The 19707-nt window shown below is 41.6% G+C and overlaps 2 protein-coding genes and 1 long non-coding RNA gene across 3 annotated transcripts; all 3 read left to right on the plus strand.

Moving 5' to 3' along the window:
* Positions 1-3041, plus strand: LOC128513099 (polymeric immunoglobulin receptor-like). Its single transcript, XM_053486744.1, has 5 exons — positions 1-76; positions 305-619; positions 700-1005; positions 1078-1183; positions 3003-3041. Exons 1-5 carry the CDS (start codon positions 16-18, stop codon positions 3025-3027), a joined length of 813 nt encoding a protein of 270 aa, XP_053342719.1. The 5' UTR covers positions 1-15; the 3' UTR covers positions 3028-3041.
* Positions 3042-3564: 523 nt separating this feature from the next.
* LOC128513102 (uncharacterized) lies at positions 3565-6008 on the plus strand. Its single transcript, XR_008356351.1, has 5 exons — positions 3565-3852; positions 4246-4298; positions 5257-5328; positions 5463-5522; positions 5623-6008. It is a non-coding gene; the product is annotated as an uncharacterized LOC128513102 (long non-coding RNA).
* A 2164-nt stretch (positions 6009-8172) lies between these two features.
* LOC128513098 (polymeric immunoglobulin receptor-like) lies at positions 8173-17862 on the plus strand. The gene is made up of 8 exons (XM_053486743.1): positions 8173-8289; positions 8519-8836; positions 8917-9222; positions 9302-9386; positions 10361-10383; positions 10469-10508; positions 11324-11383; positions 17275-17862. Exons 1-8 carry the CDS (start codon positions 8229-8231, stop codon positions 17297-17299), a joined length of 918 nt encoding a protein of 305 aa, XP_053342718.1. The 5' UTR covers positions 8173-8228; the 3' UTR covers positions 17300-17862.
* Positions 17863-19707: the final 1845 nt, after the last annotated feature.

Here is a 19707-nt window from a genome sequence, read left to right on the forward strand (position 1 = left end):
GGTCTCTTAGAAGACATGAGTTGTTACTCACTAGCTGGTGTTGTAACTCTCTTTGTGTTATTTCTCTATATATCAGGTAAAACTGAACCTGTATTATTTCTGTATAATTTGTGTGTATGTTTCATTTTCTGAAGGTTTAAAATCAGCTTTCATAGACTAATTATTTTAATGGAGCAGACTGTTAAAGTCCTTTATTATTGTTATTTTTCAGAACTTGACACCGTGATTCCTGATTTAGTCCAAATTATTATGAATCAGTGTGTGTGTGATGTTAATGCTGTTTTCTATTGTTGCTTGTGTGCAGATGTAACGAGTATGAGGACGCTGAAAAATGTAGCTGTAAAATATGGAGAATCGGTCACTATTCCATGTCTTTATGAGGAACAATACAAAACAAATCCTAAATTCTGGTGCAAAGGTTATTACTGGTCTACCTGCAGCATAGTAGCTTATGTAAACACACATGGAAGTACATCGATAACGGATTATCCAGCACAGAATATGTTCACTGTGGAAATGAACCCCGTCTATGATTCTAGGTATTACTGGTGTGCAGCAGAATCTGGTAGTAAATGGGACCCGGATGACCGTGATTATTTGTACCTGACAGTTAATGAAGGTAAGAAACTTAAACAAGGCAGAACCATAAGACTTGTGACAGATTCCCTTATACAACTCATTTGCTCTCTGTTTATTCAGATCCTGATCTGTCTGTAGTGAAGAGCAGAGTGAAAGGTGAAGAAGGTGGAAGTGTCACAGTCCAGTGTCTCTACAGTGCTGCGTATAGGAATACAGAGAAGTACTGGTGCAGATTGAAAGATAGAAGCTACTACACAGTGGGGAAGACTGACACATCCCAGAATTCAGCAGTGTACATCAGTGATAATGGGAGATCCTTCAGTGTGGAGATAAGAGGACTGAAGAAGAGTGATGCTGGCTGGTACTGGTGCAGTGCAGGATATCTGCAGGTTCCTGTTCACATCAGTGTCAGTGATCCACCTCCAGGTACTATCACACACACTCATCCCTGATTTAACAAACCGTAAGGTGGAAATCACACTGATTATTTTTTCTTAGATTTGACAGCAGTGACTACATCAGTGAATAAAACGGTAAATAAAACGGTGACCAAAACGGTTGCTTCAACAGGAACCACAGCCACTCACTATGTCAGTACTTACGCGTAAGTACAGAGCTCCATTTTATGCTGTTGTCCTTAACAAACCCTGTTATTTAATCCTTTCACAGTACATGATGTATTAACCTACTAATTTTATTTTATTTTACAATAACTTAAAATCATTGATTACTTTATTAGGAACATTAAAACTCATCCTTTATTATGTAATTACACAGTTAATGCCTATATAAGCAGGTCTTTTTAATAAAATAGCTTGTGACCGTTTAATGTGCTTTTTATGAGTTTATTGAGTAAATATAATTAATAATAATACGTTTATTTTATATAGCGCCTTTCAGGAGACTTAAGGCCGCTTTACAATAACAAAAATGTTTACACATAAAAAGAGACATCTGAAAGACAACAAAACAAAATAAAAATAATAAACCGGTAGGATTGATCTAAACACATATTCAAAGATTGGGAAAAGAGGAGGAAAAAAGATATGTTTTAAGGTGGGTTTTAAAATCCTGTAGTGAAGAAAGATCACGGATGTGTTTGGGAATCGAATTCCAGAGTGTAGGGGCTGAAATACTAAATGTTCGTCCTCCAAATGATGCTAGTCTATGGCGAGAAATTAACAGTAGACCATTATCTGCAGATCGGAGTGTGCGGACAGGGGAGTAAGTATGAATAAGATCCGAAATATATGGGGGGGCAAGACCATGGAGTGCTTTGAAGGTGATAAGGAGAATCTTGTATTGAATGCGGGAGGGAACAGGTAGCCAATGTAGTTTGTGTAGGATGGGAGTGATGTGTGAGGATTTCTTTGAATAAGTGAGGACCCCAGCAGCAGAGTTCTGAATGTATTGGAGCTTATTTAATGTTGTATTTGGTAGACCATAAAAAAGAGAATTACAGTAGTCAAGTCAAAAAGTAATGAAAGCGTGAACCAGTGTCTCAGCATCCTTGATGTCTAAGAAGGGTCGTAGGCGAGCTATTACAGAGGTGATAGAAGGCAGATTTAGTAAGTGAAGAAATGTGAGGTAGAAAGGAAAGATGGGAGTCAAAAATTATTTTAAAAATTTTAACGGTGGTGGAAGGTCTAATCAAGGTCCCAGAAATGTTAACAGTATCAGTACAGAGAGAAACAACGTTTTTAGGTGAACTAACAAGTAAAAAATCTGTTTTATCAGTATTGAGCTTGAGAAGGTTACTGGTCATCCAGGCATTTATGTCATCAACACAAGCAGAAACAGAGTTAGTGGGAAAGGAAGGGTAGTGTCGAAAACTGATATACAATTGAGTGTCATCTGCATAGCAGTGGAAATTGGAACCATGACGGAGAATGATTGTATATTGAACTGTTCACTTGAAATAGCAAATTCAGCATAAATAAAGGAGAAAATTAATGCCTATTAATTATGATCCTGTAACAATATTCCATTAAGCTACACAAGGCACAGATAAGCCTTTAGTGAGCTGTTCGGGGTACACTATGCATTCTCTAAACAGAACATTTAAACCAGGGGTTGCTTGACTTACTATAATAGTGGTGGTCAAGAACTCGTTAAAGGATAGGGAAATTAGGAAAATTTGTTTTAAAACATAGTAGATATAAATATAACACTCAGGTGTACTTTAATACAAAACTGGCAAATATACTCTCTATACTAATTATTCTGTACAGAGTCACGGGAGATCTGGATCGGGATAGAGTCTTTGGGCAGGGTACGACAATGTGTATATGAATAAGAAAAAAACAGAAAAAAAAGTGGTCAGACTTTTTGTCTTTTTCTATCATTATTTTAAACAGAAAGAAAATTACTGCATCTGTTCTTTTTCCCCATGTATTTCTAATTCTAATTATTTCTCACCACAGCAACACCTGTGACTGCAGTGTCTAGCAGTAATGAAACCATATGACGGCATACACATACTACTTCTTTCTCAAACACATTAAATACTTAAAAGTTATTATGTTCTCTGCATTTTACAGGTTTGTAAATATGTTGCCTTATTTAAAGATGACCATGTGTTTAGTTTACAAACCCAACAAATGCTCATCTTTAAAAAATGAACATGTGATTTACATGAGATACTATTTGTTAGTATAAACTTTCTCATGTCATGTGTTCTTATGTAAATGAACATTCCAAACCACTCTCCAAATCCTCATCAAAGGTATTACTAGCTTTCCATTTAACACTATATGGGAATTAAACGCCAGGAACCGTAAGTTAGGTCATATTATAGAGCAGAAAAAGTGGAAATATATTGCGAAACAAGATTTACAGGACTGTCCGCCACTTACATGGTTTAGGCTCCTTACGTCTGGCTACATAATACTACAGTGAAAACATTTATAGTTAATTAATCAAACTGCCGTTTGTCAGCAAAATGATTGGTTAAATAAACAAATCATAATCTGTTCATAACAAATTTAGTTGCATGAAAAAAAAATATTTCGCTTAAAGTCGTGCTGTTATACTAAATATTAGCACAGCTGTGATGCCTTTAACACCTAGCTGCATTGTTGGTCACAGCCGTGCTGATATTCAGTACTACAGCACTTCCTCTTGTGTGATATGGCAGTGTGTACTCACAAGTGTGTGTCTATAGTTGGAGTGAATCCATGATCTACTGGTACCTGTTGGGCCTTCTTTTACTACTGGTGATACTGGTCATCATCATCATCATGATCTTCATCATCATACGAATAATGAAACGGAGTAAGTGTCATTCATTTTACATGTAGCTATTGCATTCATTTATTATTGTTTGGAACAGACAGAACAGAGGTGTTGTGAGAATCCATTTGCTGGAGGTTTATTAACAAGCAATTCTACAGTCCACATGTCAATGTATAACAGTACACATTACAGTGTTTTAAAACTAAAGGACAGGTGCAAAGAGTAGTCAGATAAATCAGTGAGGAGCCAAACACAGTAATCAAGAGTATATCCAGAATCAGAGGGAAAATAGAAAATGGGAAGCCAGAGAAACAAGGCCAGGGTCTACCATGATAAGCTTTATGTGCTTTATGTAGCACATGTACATTTATTATTGAAATAAAATTGCATGCAACTAACTAAGAGTAAATTGGCTTTTTTCTCTCTTTCTAGCAAAGAATAAAATCAGGACCAAGGAGAGGAGCAACGACACCACTGTTCACACAGTTAGTACTGCATTTATTGTGTGCTGTAATGCAATCCATTATTATTTTACGTACCTTTTATTTCAGTTCTTTTAGTTTACCCTTAAGTACTTTACCATACTATCATTAACGTTTTTCACTAAGGCTGTTGTTTAACAAGTAATGGTTTTGCTTCAGGCTGAGAATTAAACAGCTCAATCATACAGTTTAATGTGTGAAAGTCAGACTGCAGTTCTTTATTTAATAAAGAGCTTAAATATCACCTTTTGGTTACACCATTTAAAATGGGGTACATTGGTTACATCCTTGTGTATCATAGTGTGTGTGTGTGTGTGTGCGCGCGCACGTGTGTGTGCGTGCGTGTTTGAAAAAGCCCACTGTAAGGATTTTTTTGAATTATGGTAGACCCCATTTTGTTTACTCAGTGCTCAGCCTGTATTCTGCTTGTCCCGCCTGGCCAGGGAACTCCTCAATGAAACACACACATGTCAGTGCTCAGGGAGATGTTCAAAGTTTATTGTGGAAGACAGGAGTATATATACGCAAACACACACAAAGAACCAAAAAAAGGTGAATGCAGGAGCGGTTATATCTGGTCTGGAATGTTTATAATAGATAAGGTCGAGAAGAAAATAAACTTGGGAGTAGCTCTGCGTTCAACAGTTTTACGACCTTTAACATAAACTACAGTACTATAGAATGTATGTTTATTGAAAGTGCAGCTTGTGTTGAAAACACTCTGTTTTTACGCACTCAGAATATCATAAAACACACTAAAAATTAAATATTCCTTACACCCACCTTAGCAGCTAAACACTCAACTGTATATGGTACTGTTTTCAAGCCAAAGGTACAATAAGATTCCATTGGTCCACTCATAAATGAATTCAAAATTATTAATAATACTAGTAGTCGTAGACATTTTATTTAACATTTATCAATAATGAACATTTAACACAGCCTTTTCCTACATCCACAGTCTTCAGCATCAAATGTTGATAAGGAGGATGTGATCTACAGCTCTGTACATTTTACTCCTAAAAAGAAAACTGTAAGTCTTAAATTTAGTCTATAGAGGTGTAATCTAAGCTAAGAAATAAAGCGGTTAAATCCATAATCCCCAGTTTACTTACTAATCTGCCAGGAACTGTCTTAATATTAAGACTTATTCATATCCTGTTTTAGGTGCCTCTAAATGATGTTGATGATAAGACCATCTACAGCACTGTGGTTTGCCATTAAAAGGTGTGTGCACATCAAAAACATGAAAAAAAAAAACTTCCGCTCAAATGTAGAGAGTAAAATTACAAACCTTTCACACAGTGATTGTATTTATTCTCTTTAGACACTGATGTGCTGTTTGGCTGGAAGGAAACTGCGATTGGTGCCTCAGGGATCTCTACTGGGTCTCATGTTCATCCTCAGCATTATGAACAAACCTGATCAAGACAAGGACAACATGCCTCACACTCGTATCACAGACTTACATCATAGTCACATGACCATTAGGTCATTCAGAAAAGACCTGTTTCCTTACTGTAGCTGCCACATAACACCTCCTAGAGCTAACTTAATACAATTCCTTTGGGCAAACTGACAAAACTTCCAGCACAACTGAACAAAAAGGCACGAAAAAACAAAACAAAAAAAAAACTGGTGTTTGCTAAGAAAAAAGGAGCAGTTCTGTGATCTAGCATAATCATGTATTCTTATATATTTTATAAATAAATGCCCAAGAAAGTGCTTCATGTACATGTCTAATGAATATTTAAATATTTTTTAACATTATAAATGTTTTTTTTCTTCACTGAAGTTTTGTTTAAAATAATAAATAAACACTATTTGTCTGTGTATTCATGTTTTTATTATTAGTATTATTATTATTATTAGTAGTAGTAGTAGTAGTTCAGGAGATTAGACTTTAGAGCAATGGAAAAATGTCATATGGTCTAATGAGTCTCTATTGACTCATCAGAGATTGCCACTTTCCCTGATTGATGTGTGTATCAGGGTAAGAAGGTAAGCACATGAAGTGATGCTACTATCATGCATAATGGCCACTGTACAAACCTCTGGAGGGGGGTTATGATCTGGGGTTGCTTCAGTCACTCAGGTCTAGACTCGTTATGTGGCAATTAAATTAAGTCAGCTGACGACCTGAATGTACTGAATGACCAGGTTATCACATCTATGGAGTTTTTCTACCTTGATGGCACAATTATATTCCAGCACTCGTTTCAATAAACTGTGAAAGATGTGAAAGCATGAGGAATCATTTTCACATGAAGCGGCACCACTGAGACCTGACCATAAGACCCAAAAAATAGCCAAAAATGAGAGCCAAGAAAGTTATTTATGGTGCCTGGAGAACTATTCCTCATAGTTTTGTGGCAGTTTGTGCAAAACCAGGTGTAAATTGGCAGTTAAAAACAACATTTCAACTTGCAATGGGTGCATTTTTACAAGGTCACACCGCTCAGAAGACCCAGCTGAACATTTTTATATAATGTATGTATGGGGTGTTCGCAAAATTATGGGAGATAAATGTATTATTTATAAGTTATTCCTGGTGGAGAAGGGTTTAAACATTAAAATTGTGGGGTAAGAAATGCAATAATAGTAGTAAGGGCTTTCAGAGCAGGTAGAGCAGGAAAAAACAAACAAACAATAAAATATATTTTTTTTTATTGTAGACATGTACACAGACCGTCTGAAACATTTGGGAGACAATTAATCTGAACTATGATTTCTATAAATACATTTGTTTGTGCGTCTTTAGTTCTAAAACAATCAAACAGCTCAATCATAGAGCTTAATGTGTCCAAGTCAGACTGGAGTTTTTTAATTAATAAAGAGCTAAAATATCACCTTTTGGTTACACCATTTAAAAGGACAGTTACATCCTTGTGTATTATAGTGTGTGCGTGCGTGTGTGCATGCGTGCATGCGTGCGTGTGTGTGTGTGTGTGTGTGTGTGTGTGTGTGTGTGTGTATAAAACTATAACTTGTTTATCACAGATAAAAAGACAATAAAAAGTATGTGCACAGTCAGTTGTTTTTTTTTCATTAAAGATCAGTTACACTGTTTTGGTATTTTGTAAGTCATATTTAGTTTTGTCAGAGGTAACATCTTAAAATAGTCACGGCATCTGCCAGTTTCTGCAACTCTAATGGGGGAAGTTTCAATCAAGTTTCAACCACAATGTTTCAGTTTTCCAATAATGCATCAACCTTCATTTTTGATTTCATCAAAAAAACTTTATAATAGGGCTCCTGAATTAAAATTTAGTAAGGTCTGGTCAACACCGGACCTGAACCCAATTGAGATGGTTTGGGGTGGACCGCAGAGTGAAGGCAAAGGGGCCAACAAGTGCTAAACACCTCTGGGAGCTCCTTCAAGAATGTTGGAAACCATTTCAGGTGACCATCTCTTAAAGCTCATCGAGAGAATGCCGAGAGTGTGCAAAGCAGTAATCAGAGCAAAGGGTGGCTATTTTGAAGAAACTAAAATATAAAACATGTTTTCAGTTATTTCACCTTTTTTTGTTAAGTACATAACTCCACAACATCATAACATTCATAGTTCAGTGAGAATCTTTAAATGTAAATGGTCATTAAAATAAAGAAAACACATTGAATAAGTGAAGGTGTGTCCAAACTTTTGGCCTGTACTGTATCCTGTATATACAGTATATATCCTTAATTTACAAGCTTTATACTTAGTTAATGTACAAAACACATAAGATGTATGCGCTGTGTTGGGAAGCTGTTGTTTAAAAAGGAGGACCATTAAAAATTGCATGTGCGTGTCAGCATTTATACATGCTGCTTGTGGTTTTCTCTACAGATGTGTGGCTGTAAAAATAAGAGAGAGAGAGAGAGAGAGAGAGAGAGAGAGAACTAATCTAGAACAAAGAAAGTGTATTTTTCATCGGAGTCTCTTAGAAAATCATGAGTTTTTACGCACAAGTTGGTTTTATTACTCTCTTTATGTTATTACTCACTATATCAGGTAAGACTAAACCTGTATCATTCCTATATAATGTAATGTATGTATGCTTTATTTCTAAAAGTTTAAATACACTCATTTAGATTAATTCCTTTCATACTGTAGAGCAGACCCTTGAAGACTTTAGGCCTCAGTATTGACACAGTGATTCTTGATTTAATCCCAATCATTGTGAACCAGTGTGTGTGTGTGTGTGATGTTAATGCTGTTTTCTATTGTTGCTTGTGTGCAGATGTAGAGAGCATGTGGACGCTGGAAAATGTAGCTGTAAAATATGGAGGATCGGTCACTATTCCATGTCTTTATGATGAGCGATACAAAACAAATTCTAAATTCTGGTGCAAAGGTTATTACTGGTCTACCTGCAGCATAGAAGCTTACGCAAACACACCTGGAAGTACAACAGTAATTGATTATCCAGCACATAATATGTTCACTGTGGAAATAAACGCTGCCAACTTAGAATATGGATATTACTGGTGTGCAGCAGAAATTGGCAATAAATGGAAAATGGATGACAGTGTTTCTTTGTACCTGACAGTTGGTAAAGGTAAGAAACTTAAACAAGGCAGAAATATAAGATTTGTGACAGATTCCCTTACACAACTCATTTGCTGTCTGTTTACTCAGATCCTGATCTGTCTGTAGTGATGGGCAGAGTGAGTGGTGCAGAGGGTGGAAGTGTCACAGTCCAGTGTCTCTACAGTGCTGCGTATAGAGAGAAACAGAAGCAGTGGTGCAGATTCAGAGACAGAAGCTGCAACACAGTGGGGAAGACTGACACATCCCAGAATTCATCAGTGCACATCAGTGATAATGGGAGATCCTTCAGTGTGGAGATGAGAGGACTGAAGAAGAGTGATGCTGGCTGGTACTGGTGCAGTGCAGGAGATCTGCAGGTTCCTGTTCACATCAGTGTCAGTGATCCACCTCCAGGTATTATCACACACACTCATCCCTGATTTAACAAACGATGAGATGGAAATCACACCAATTTTTCTCTTCGTTTTGACAGCAGTGACTAAAGCAATGACTACAACAGTGACTGAAACAGTAACTACAACAGGGACTACACTCACTTACCATGTCAGTAGTTACACGTAAGTAAGAAGCTCCATCGTATTCTGTTGTTCTCTGCAGTTTTACAGATTTTCTATTATTACTAACTTGGTCAAAAACATGTGTGCTTAATGTGCAAAACAAATACTCTGTTATTGAATCTTCTCACATGAGCTATTAGCTTGCTAGTTCTACTTTATCTCATACAAACTTAAACTCCTTGACCACTTTCTTAGGAACAAGTGAACACCTGAACACATTTATACAATTACACTTGATACACAAAGTATCAATGAGAAGGTGTTCTTGATGAAGTGGCTGGTAAATGTGTGTAAAGTGCTCGTTTTGTGTCTAAAATGTTAATGGATTAAATTTTGTTGTGTATAAATTCATAAATAGCAAATTAAGCATAAATAAAGGAGCTAAACCTTGCCCATTACCTTAAACTAAGCGACACTGTGCACAAGAGAACTTTTAGTGACCTATTCAGCTTAAAAAAGTATACTTTATGCCTTCTCTATGCAGGATTTTTAAACAAGGGTTTGCTTAAATCAGGGGCGATTCTAGGATCAGACCTTTAGGGTTTAGTTTCTAATGAGAATGTAATACTATGGTGTTTTGCTCTTAATTCTTAATTTTTGTGTTATTCTCTTATTTTATTATATGTTAAACTATATTAACACCAATATCCATTTTATCCACCAACCCTACAATGTAGCCATAACATAAGATAAGGTATAAAGCAATATCAAACAACATAAAATTAAGTGCACAGTGTTGATACTGTAAGTTCATCCTACTTATCAGTCTGTTCTTCCAAACGTTACTATGAATTGGAAATTGGAAAATGACCAAATGTGTTATACAAAAATGTGAATGTTAATTTAAAAAAATTTATATTGAAGCGAAATGGACTGAATTTAACATTATCCTGTGTAAAGTGTATGAATGAAGAAAAACTATTTAAGTGGTTAAATTTTATGTTCTGTTTTTTTCTTTTATGTCTTGATCTCAGATCTGTCTTGAAGAACAATTCAGGTAGCATCATATGTCCATGTTTGAGGGAAAATATTGTGCAACTGTCCTTTTGCCTGGTTTCTAATTTCAATAATTTCTCACCCAGCAACACCTGTGACTGCAGTATCTAGCAGTGAGAAAACCACGTGAGTGCAAGCACACACTTACTCTTTCTTTAGAAACATGCGTAACACTTTAAGCTGTGATGATGTACTGTGCAGTCTTACAAATTTGTACATTTGAATGTCTTTTTGTAATTTGCCTATACTATTTTCTGCTTCCTGATAAAATAGCTAAAGAAAAGCAAATTTTTTTTAATCATTGCATTTTAGTTTTGCATATATTTAAAAGAAAAGGCAAGACAAATTGCATGTAACTAAAATTACAGAAAGCACCACATGGGTAAATTATATGATAACAGGTAAGCAGTGAATCAATTAAACTGAGAGTATAGATTATAAATTAAATTACTTAACCCATGTATGACTGGTTCCAAATTGCCAGATGTTCTTAAGAAAACTGTTCTGGTGTCAGTTTATCAAATTTAAGATAAGAATATCTTTATCACCACACTGGGTCCAATATACATTTGTGTGGCATCTCTAAAAATAAATTAAGTTAATAAAGAGCAGAAATTGGTGATGTGCTATTTAATGAAAAATTTTGAATTATATATTTATAGAGGTAAATTGACAACATAGTGTGTGATGGAGGATGTGTAGTTTCCAGTCGACTTTACAAGTCTGCATATTTACAGATGTTGTAGGACAGTTGTCTGTGTGGACAGGTATGATGGCGGCTACAGCATTATAAAAGAAGTTGCTCTTTAGCCAGTTTTTTTATGAGATCTTACTGATCTTAATCTTTTATCTTATGGCAGCAGTGTATTTTGTTTACAGTAATTAGCTTTTAAGTGGTCAAATTTTATGTTCTGTCTTTTTCTCTTATGTCTTGATCTCAGATCTGTCTTGAGGAACAAGACCACACAAGTGTCTGCAGTGTCTAGCAGCAAGGAAACCACGTAAGTGCAAGCACACACTTATTCTTTCTTTAGAAACATGCCTAACACCTTAGGCTATGATAATGTTCTGTGCAGTTTTACATTTTTTTTTATTTTTTTGTCTTCTTTTAAAATTTAAGTCTTCAAAGATAAACATGTTTAGTGTTCAAAGTGGGTAAAGATGACAGAGTTAAAGTAAAGCAAAGTAAATTTAGCATATACATTAACTTTAGCCAACTTATAATTTTAGTTATGTTTGTGGTAAACAAGGAAAGTAGGAATGTTCCAACCAACAGACAGTCTCCATTCGTTCTGTCTACAGTACATGGATTAGCCAGGGTTTAGGTTGAGTCAGTGCCTGCCAAGATGGTAACGACCAGTGCTCCCACTGTCAAGTTTTAAAACCTCTCATCTATAGTTGTCATCATAAAATGTTTGTCCGGTTCTTACAGTATACAGTATAGTCTTTGCACCTTGGCTATCTGATGTGCCGTGTAGCAATTGTACAGAATCTAAGACTATTAAAATGAAGTGGAAGAAATCACAGCTCGACACGGGTCTTCTTTCAGTTTTTTCATACAAATAAAAAAAAATAATTCTAGAAATAAAATTTATTGTTAATTCTGGAAATAATTCTGCTGAGATTGTTTCCTAAACAACAAAACGTCTCTAGGGTTACGTCCGTAACCCCAGTTCCCTGAAGGGGAACGAGACGCCGCGTCACGAAGAGACAGCTATGGGGATTGCTTCCAGAAATCGCGTCTTGAAGACATATCTAATCAATTTCATATATACGACGTCATCGCCTTAGCGACGCAGCCGCGTCTGACGTCGACACGCGGAGGAGTATAAATAGGTGTCAGACAAACCTACTACAGCTTCCGAAGCTCACAAGCGCCCAGGCGCATATAAGTATGGCAACGTGACGCGGCGTCTTGTTCTCCTTCAGGGAACTGGGGTTACGGACGTAACCCTAGAGACGTTCCCTTTCAGGGGAACTTCGAGCCGCGTCACGAAGTGACAGCTATGGGGACGAGAATGCCCACTCCGCCATGCTTATAGGTGCCTGGCCTGAGCCGAGAGCACCTGAGAGGACGGAGTTGGGTCGAGGTCGACGGCGTAAAATTTAACAAATGTGTGCGGGGTGGACCACCCGGCGGCGTCGCAGACCTCTTGAGGTGTCGCCCCCGCAGCCAGAGCCTTGGAGGCCGCCATACCTCTGGTGGAGTGCGCCCGGACTGAGAGCGGAGAGGCTTCACCAACTGCACCATAAGCCATGGAGATGGCCTCCACAATCCACCTACTGAGCGTATGCTTGGTCGCTGGTAAACCCCGCTTTTGGGGGCCGAAGCACACGAATAGCTGGTCAGACCGTCTCCACGCCGAGGAGACGTGGACATAGTGACGGAGAGCTCTAACCGGGCAGATAAGGTTTAGCCTCTCCTGTTCCGCCGTCAGGAAGGGTGGAAGACTGAAGGCCTTGAGCACCACTGGCCTGGTCACTTTAGTAGGGACCTTGGGAATATATCCAGGTCTTGGATGTAGAAACGCCTTGACTAGCCCAGGGGCAAAGTCAAGACAGGATGGTGCTACCGAGAGCGCCTCCAGATCACCTACCCTCCGGAGAGACGAGATGGCCAGGAGGAGGAGGGTCTTCAGTGTTGCACACTTCTCGTTACTGTCCGTGAGTGGTTCAAACGGAGCCCGAGACAGACCCTCCAACACCATGGTGAGGTCCCACGAGGGTACCCTGGAGTGAGCTGAAGGTCTTAACCTCCACGCGCCACGGAGAAAACGGTACACAAGTGGGTCACGGCCCAGAGATCTTTTCCCCGCAGGGGAACGGAATGCGGAAATGGCGGCCACATAAACCTTTAAAGTGGACGGAGCTGACCCAGCAGAGAACCGCTCCTGCAGGAAGTCCAGTACGGTCCCGACAGGGCACTGAGCGGGATCCAGCAGCCGGTTCCTGCACCATGAGGTGAAAACCCCCCATTTGGCAGTGTACAATTTTCTCGTGGACGGGGCTCTAGAGCTAAGTATGGTGCTGACTACTTCCTGGGAAAAGCCAGCGTCTATGAGGTGCGCCCCTTCAGAGGCCACGCCCATAGATTCCACAGCTCGGGTCTTGGATGGAGAATCGATCCGTGAGCTTGGGACAATAGATCCCTCCTGATCGGCAACTGGAGAGGCTGTTCGTCCAGGAGAGACACTATGTCTGAGAACCATATCCGGGTGGGCCAGCGAGGGGCCACTAGAAGGAGCCGAACTTTCCGCTGGCGGACCCGCTTTAGAACCGCCGGGAGCAGTGCGACCGGGGGAAAAGCGTACAGGCGTCTGCGTGGCCACTGATGCACTAGGGCATCCAGGCCTAGAGGCGCTGGTTGTATAAGGGAAAACCAGAGTGGACAATGGGTCGTGTCGCGAGACGCGAACAGATCGACCTCTGCTCGCCCGAACTCCCTCCAGATCATCTCGACCACCTCTGGATGTAGACGCCACTCCGTTGCTGACAACCTCTGTCTGGACAGAAGGTCTGCCCCCTGATTGAGGCACCCTGGGACGAACATTGCCCGTAACGAGAGGAGCTTGCCCCGGCCCCACAGGAGGATCTGGGACGCCAATTTGCACAGTGAGCGTGAACGCAGACCCCCCTGATGATTGATGTAGGCGACCACCGCTGTGTTGTCGGTGCGAACCAACACATGCTGGCCCCTGACATCTGGAAGGAAGTATTTCAACGCTAACCAGACTGCCATCATTTCGAGAGCATTTATGTGCCAGTCGCGCTGATGTTCCTTCCATAGGTCCTGTGCGGAGCGGCCCCTGTAGATCGCTCCCCATCCTGTTCGTGAGGCGTCTGTTGTCAGTGTCACACGGTGGCACGTGGCGCCCAGAACAGGGCCTTGGGACAGAAACCCAGGCTTCTTCCATACCCCTAGCGCCCGAATACAACGGGATGAAGCCCGAATTACGCGGAACGGACTTCCTTTGGGGGAGAAACCCTTGGTTTTGAGCCACCACTGGAGCGGCCTCATGTGCAGCAGGCCAAGCGGTATTATGCTTGATGCTGCTGCCATAAGGCCCAGCAGCCGCTGGAAGCTCCTCACAGTGACAGCACGGCCTAGTCTGATGCCCCTGACGGCTAGAAGGAGTGACTGAATGCGAGCCGGCGTGAGGCGGGCTGACATCCGAGTGGAGTCCCATATAACGCCCAGATAAGAGGTGATGCATGACGGGGTAAGCACACTCTTCTTGACGTTTAGCCGTAACCCCAGCACTCTGATGTGACCGAGAACTAAGTCTCGATGACGGGCCACCATTTCTGCAGAGTGGGCAAGAATCAGCCAATCGTCGATATAATTCAGGACTCTGATACCTGACAGACGAAGTGGGGCTAAGGCCGCATCCACCACTTTTGTGAAAGTGCGGGGTGACAGAGCTAGGCCGAATGGAAGCACCCGATACTGGTACGCCTCGCTCCCCAAGGCGAACCTCAGGAACTTCTGATGTTGAGGAAAGATGGAGACGTGGAAGTACGCGTCCTTCAAGTCTATCGTGACGAACCAGTCGCCTGGTCGGATCTGGGTCACAACGTGCTTGAGCGTTAACATTTTGAACCTGTACTTCCTCAAACTGCGGTTCAGAACTCGGAGGTCCAGAATTGGCCGCAGTCCCCCACCTTTCTTGGGGACGATGAAGTAGCGGCTGTAAAAGCCGCACTCTCTTTGGGACTGAGGGATCTTTTCGATAGCCCCCTTTGCCAGGAGAGCCTTCACCTCCTCTTCCATCACCTGGGACTGCTCCGGTTTCACTAGTGTACCTAGTACACCGTTGAACCGTGGTGGGGGGCTTCTGAACTGAATCCTGTAGCCCTCTCCCACTGTACGCAGAACCCACTGAGACACACCTGGAAGAGCTTTCCACTCGTTCATGTGTTCTACTAGAGGAACCAGCCTGACGGGACTGTTTCCTGGTGATGGGGGCCCCGAAGAGCTGAGTGGAGCCAAGCTCGTGGCTCCTGGTTGCTGTCGCCGAGAAGAAGCAGTAACGGCCCCATGGGCCGATGAACGCTGAACCCCTCGGGGGAGCCGCCGCAACCTGGACCCATCAGGGTAATGGGCCTTTGGTGGCAGCGCTCCTGGCCCTGATAACTTGGCGTAGATCTTGGCCATAAGAGGGCTGCCGCCCAGAGCGCCGCCTACTGCGTCTGCCTGAGCCTTTCTGCTTCTGCGGGGGCTGACGAGCAGCGACACTCTGTCTCTGAGTCAGACGATGGGAGGACCTTGAGCTGGTGCTGGGCTGATCAGTGGCGGCCTGCACATAATCAGCTCGGAGAGGGAATATGCTGGAGAACGCTGCCTCGTTCTTCTGAGATTTCCGGATAGTGGCGGCAACGTCGTGGACGGCACCGCCAAAAAGCCCGGAAGGCGAGATCGGCGCGTCTAGCAGAAGCTTCCGATCCTTTTTCCCAAAGGACGCCAGGTTGAGCCACAGATGCCTGTAGGCAACCACATTGGCCGCCATAGATCTACCGTGCTGCCTCCTTAGCCGCCCTAATGGAGAGATCGGTGGCGCGGCGCAGCTGCTTAATTGCATCCGGGCCAACTCCCTCTCCTTCGTCCAGCTCCTGCAGAAGGTGAGCCTGGTATGCTTGCAGCAGACTCATAGTGTGCATGCAGGCTGCAGACTGACCCCCTGCCGTATAAGCTGTACTAATGATCTTAGCAGATGTACGGCATGGTCTGGACGGAAGCACTGGGGGCCTGAGTGACGACGCCGAAGTCGGAGACAAATGTCTCGCGAGATCACCCTCGATCTCCGGCATCGCCCCATAACCTCTCTCCTGGCCCTGAATCAGGTTAGAATAATCATATGTAAAAGGGCCGTGAACGCGAGAAGAATATGGCTTTTTCCAGGAACGTGTTAGTTCATTATGCACTTCCTGGAAAAAAGGCAGACCCTTCCTTGAAGGTTTAATCCTCGGTTCTAGGATGCGTTCGCCCCATTTTCCCTGAACTCGTGCTTCCTGCTGAACTTGTGGCCAGGAAATATCTAATTTCTCTGTAGCCTGAACTAAGCACTCAAGCAGGTCTGTATCGCCTATAGGGGGGTCATGTTTCACTGACTTGCGCACTACATGCCGCGCTGGCCCCGCCCCCTCCTCCATGTCTGAATCAGACACTCGGAGATGCCGAGGTGAGCTAGCCGCTAGCGGCACGCTAGCGGTGCAAGGAGTAAACCCCACGGGATCTAAAACCTCTGAGGACCCGCTGTCCGAACCGGAGAAGGTGGAAACTAAGCTATCGTTAGCCGCCTCCTCCAGCTCGACGCGGGAGCCCCACGAATGCACGCTCCGCCTGAGAGGCGCCGCGTCGCCGGCTTTCAAGGTAAACAAACGCAGGCGAGCGCGAAGGGCTCCGCCGGAGAGGGTAGCACAACTTTCGCATTCCTCCCCGGTCAGAGCCGCTTCAGCGTGCTCTGCGCCTAGGCACATCACACACAGAGCGTGTGTATCACCTGGCTCAATGAGCCTGGAGCATGGATAAATGCAGCGCTTAGCCGCACACATAGTGCCTGTCTTAGTAAACATGAGTCTACGTGTTTTATTCTCTCTTTTTTTTTTTTTTTTTCTGTCTTTGCTTGTGAAGCGAAGGAAGCTGTAGTAGGTTTGTCTGACACCTATTTATACTCTTCCGCGTGCCGACGTCAGACGCGGCTGCGTCGCTAAGGCGATGACGTCGTATATATGAAATTGATTAGATATGTCTTCAAGACGCGATTTCTGGAAGCAATCCCCATAGCTGTCACTTCGTGACGCGGCTCGAAGTTCCCCTGAAAGGGAACTGAAATATTCTGCCTGATATCCTCACAAGCTCCACAATATCTTTTCTTCATTACTTAAATTGCAGACTCCTCCTGCTTTGTTCTCCCTGACTGCTGAAGAGCTTGCCACCTTTTATGACAGGAACTGTTCCCCTTTTGTTCATTGGCACAATTTTCAAATCTAGCATGCGAAGAGATTCTGTAAGTCAACCTGTCCTCCAGTGCTACCACCTGCCTATTACATCCACAATGCCCGGGACCATCCAACAAGTCCTCTTACCCTATCATCGACAGTTCCATAATGTCTGGTCATTTACCTGCTGCATTGCTCTTACAGAATGACACCCAGCACTGCACCACAGTCTCTTCGATCTTCTCTCGCTTTATTAGAACAGTGAAACTAAATTTATTTCTAATAAGTAGTTGGGCATCTTTAACAATATTTTAGACTGAGTTAATTCTTATACAGCAACCTAGTGAACCAGTAAAAAGATGTGTTTAGTAATAGAGGCTTCAAAGCAGTTATGTAAGTTCCACTGGATAACATCTGACAGATGCCCTTAATGTGAAATGTGTCACCTCAGTACATGCTGAAATATGGACTGTGATTGATTTCTGATTTGTTTTATGTTTCAGAAAACCAGTACAGTTTTGTATTGCATACAACTGAATGCTGTGATTCAAGTAGCACTGAGGATTAACGAAGTCATGTGTTACTGCATATATATCAGTTAGAGTATTTTTATGCAGAAATTGGACTTTGTTTATAGAATGCTATTGAAAAAGGAATGCCACATTTTCCCCTGAAGATATATTAACATATATTACCATATAGTGCTCACATTAAATTTGTATTTAATTATTTTGATAATTATAATAAAGCTTGTGATATGCCTATACTTTTTTCTGTTTTCTGACAAAATGTCTAAAGAAAAACAACTTTTTTATTGTAGCTTTTAGTTTAAAATTACAAAAAGCACCACATGGGTAAACTATATGATAACAGGTAAATATTGAATCAATGAAACTAGAAATGTAGATTACAAAGAAAAACCTTAAACAATGTATGACTGGTTCCAAATTGCCAGATAACTGGCAAGAAAACTGTCAGTTTATTAAATATAAGATAAGAATATATTTGTCACTACACTGGGTACAACACTTTTGTGTGGCAAGTAAATAAAAAGCAAAAATTTGTAATGTGCTATATATTGACAATTTATTTTGAATTACAAATTTATATGAGGTTGATTGACAACGTGGGTTATGATGGAGGATGTGTGGTTTCCAGTCGACTTTACAAGTCTGCACTTGGCAGTTATCTGTGAGTATGATGAAGTATGATGAAGGAACAGTATTATAAAAGAAGCTGTTCTTCAGTCAGTTTTTTATGAGATCTTACTGAACTTAATCTTTGTTTTAGTTTTCTTCCTCAGTCAGCTAGCGTGCTTCAGAACAAGCTGTAAAAACTGTAAAATGTAAAATAATTGTATTAACCATTAACAATATCTTGTATTATCAAATTTCAAAAGTATTTTGTTCACAGTAGTTAGCTCAAAGTAGTTCACACTTGCAGGTCAGATGATACTGTAGCTCTTGGCTTGTAAGCTCATCCTTGATTGAGTCAGAGAGCCCATGCAGGAATGTCTGGAACAGGTGTGGTTCATGGCCGAATGCATGTGCTGGAGGGGGCCTGAGGAGTGGGTTCTGGAGAGGATTGCATTTGCTTAATCTGAGTGGTGAGTGATGTCACGGTCTCTTTGATTGCTTGACGGGTTTTGGTAATCTGTTGGATCTCCTGTTAAAAAATGCCAAGAAGATCCTTTGGCCCTCTAATGCCCCTCTCAGCTAAGCCCTCCTCCTCTCTGGTGGTGTTCAGGCCCAACAGGCTCAGCTTACTTATTCAAACATAGACATTCAAACATAGGTGTCCTTGTTGTCTAGGGGTGTGATGGCTAAATGGAGTGTGGTGGGGATGGCATCGTTTGTGGAATGGTTAGAATGATACATAAACTGCTGTGGATCCAATGAAAAGGGTCAGCAGGTTTGTGGTGTGTCTTAGGGTGGCGGTTTTAAAGCACATATGAATAATGGTGCTGGTCAAGGAGATCTTGAAGATGTCAGTACGAACATTTGCCAGCTGTTCAGCATTTTCTCTAAGCATTCTGCCAGGGATGTTGTCCGGTCTAGCAGCTTGACTCTGCATATAGTCTTCTTCACATCAGCCATGGTAAGACACAGCACCTGGTCATTGGGAGGAGGGGTGGTCTTCCTCATTGTCACATTGTTCTGCGCTTTAAACCAAGTGTAGGAGATGTTTAGCGCATCTGGAAGGTATCCGTCACTGTCACAGTATGTGGACGATGTCCTGTAGTTGGTGATGGCTTGCGGAAAGCTGGTGTCTGTTAAATAACACAAGCAGTCTCCACAATACATGACACCAATGCATTCAGCGGAGTGATTGATCCATGAGGATTATTTGTGATCATTAGTATGATTAGGGTCTGTGATCTGGTGTA

The sequence above is a fragment of the Clarias gariepinus genome, chromosome 25 (genome assembly GCF_024256425.1).
Source record: "Clarias gariepinus isolate MV-2021 ecotype Netherlands chromosome 25, CGAR_prim_01v2, whole genome shotgun sequence".
In the NCBI taxonomy this organism is placed as follows: Eukaryota; Metazoa; Chordata; class Actinopteri; order Siluriformes; family Clariidae; genus Clarias; species Clarias gariepinus.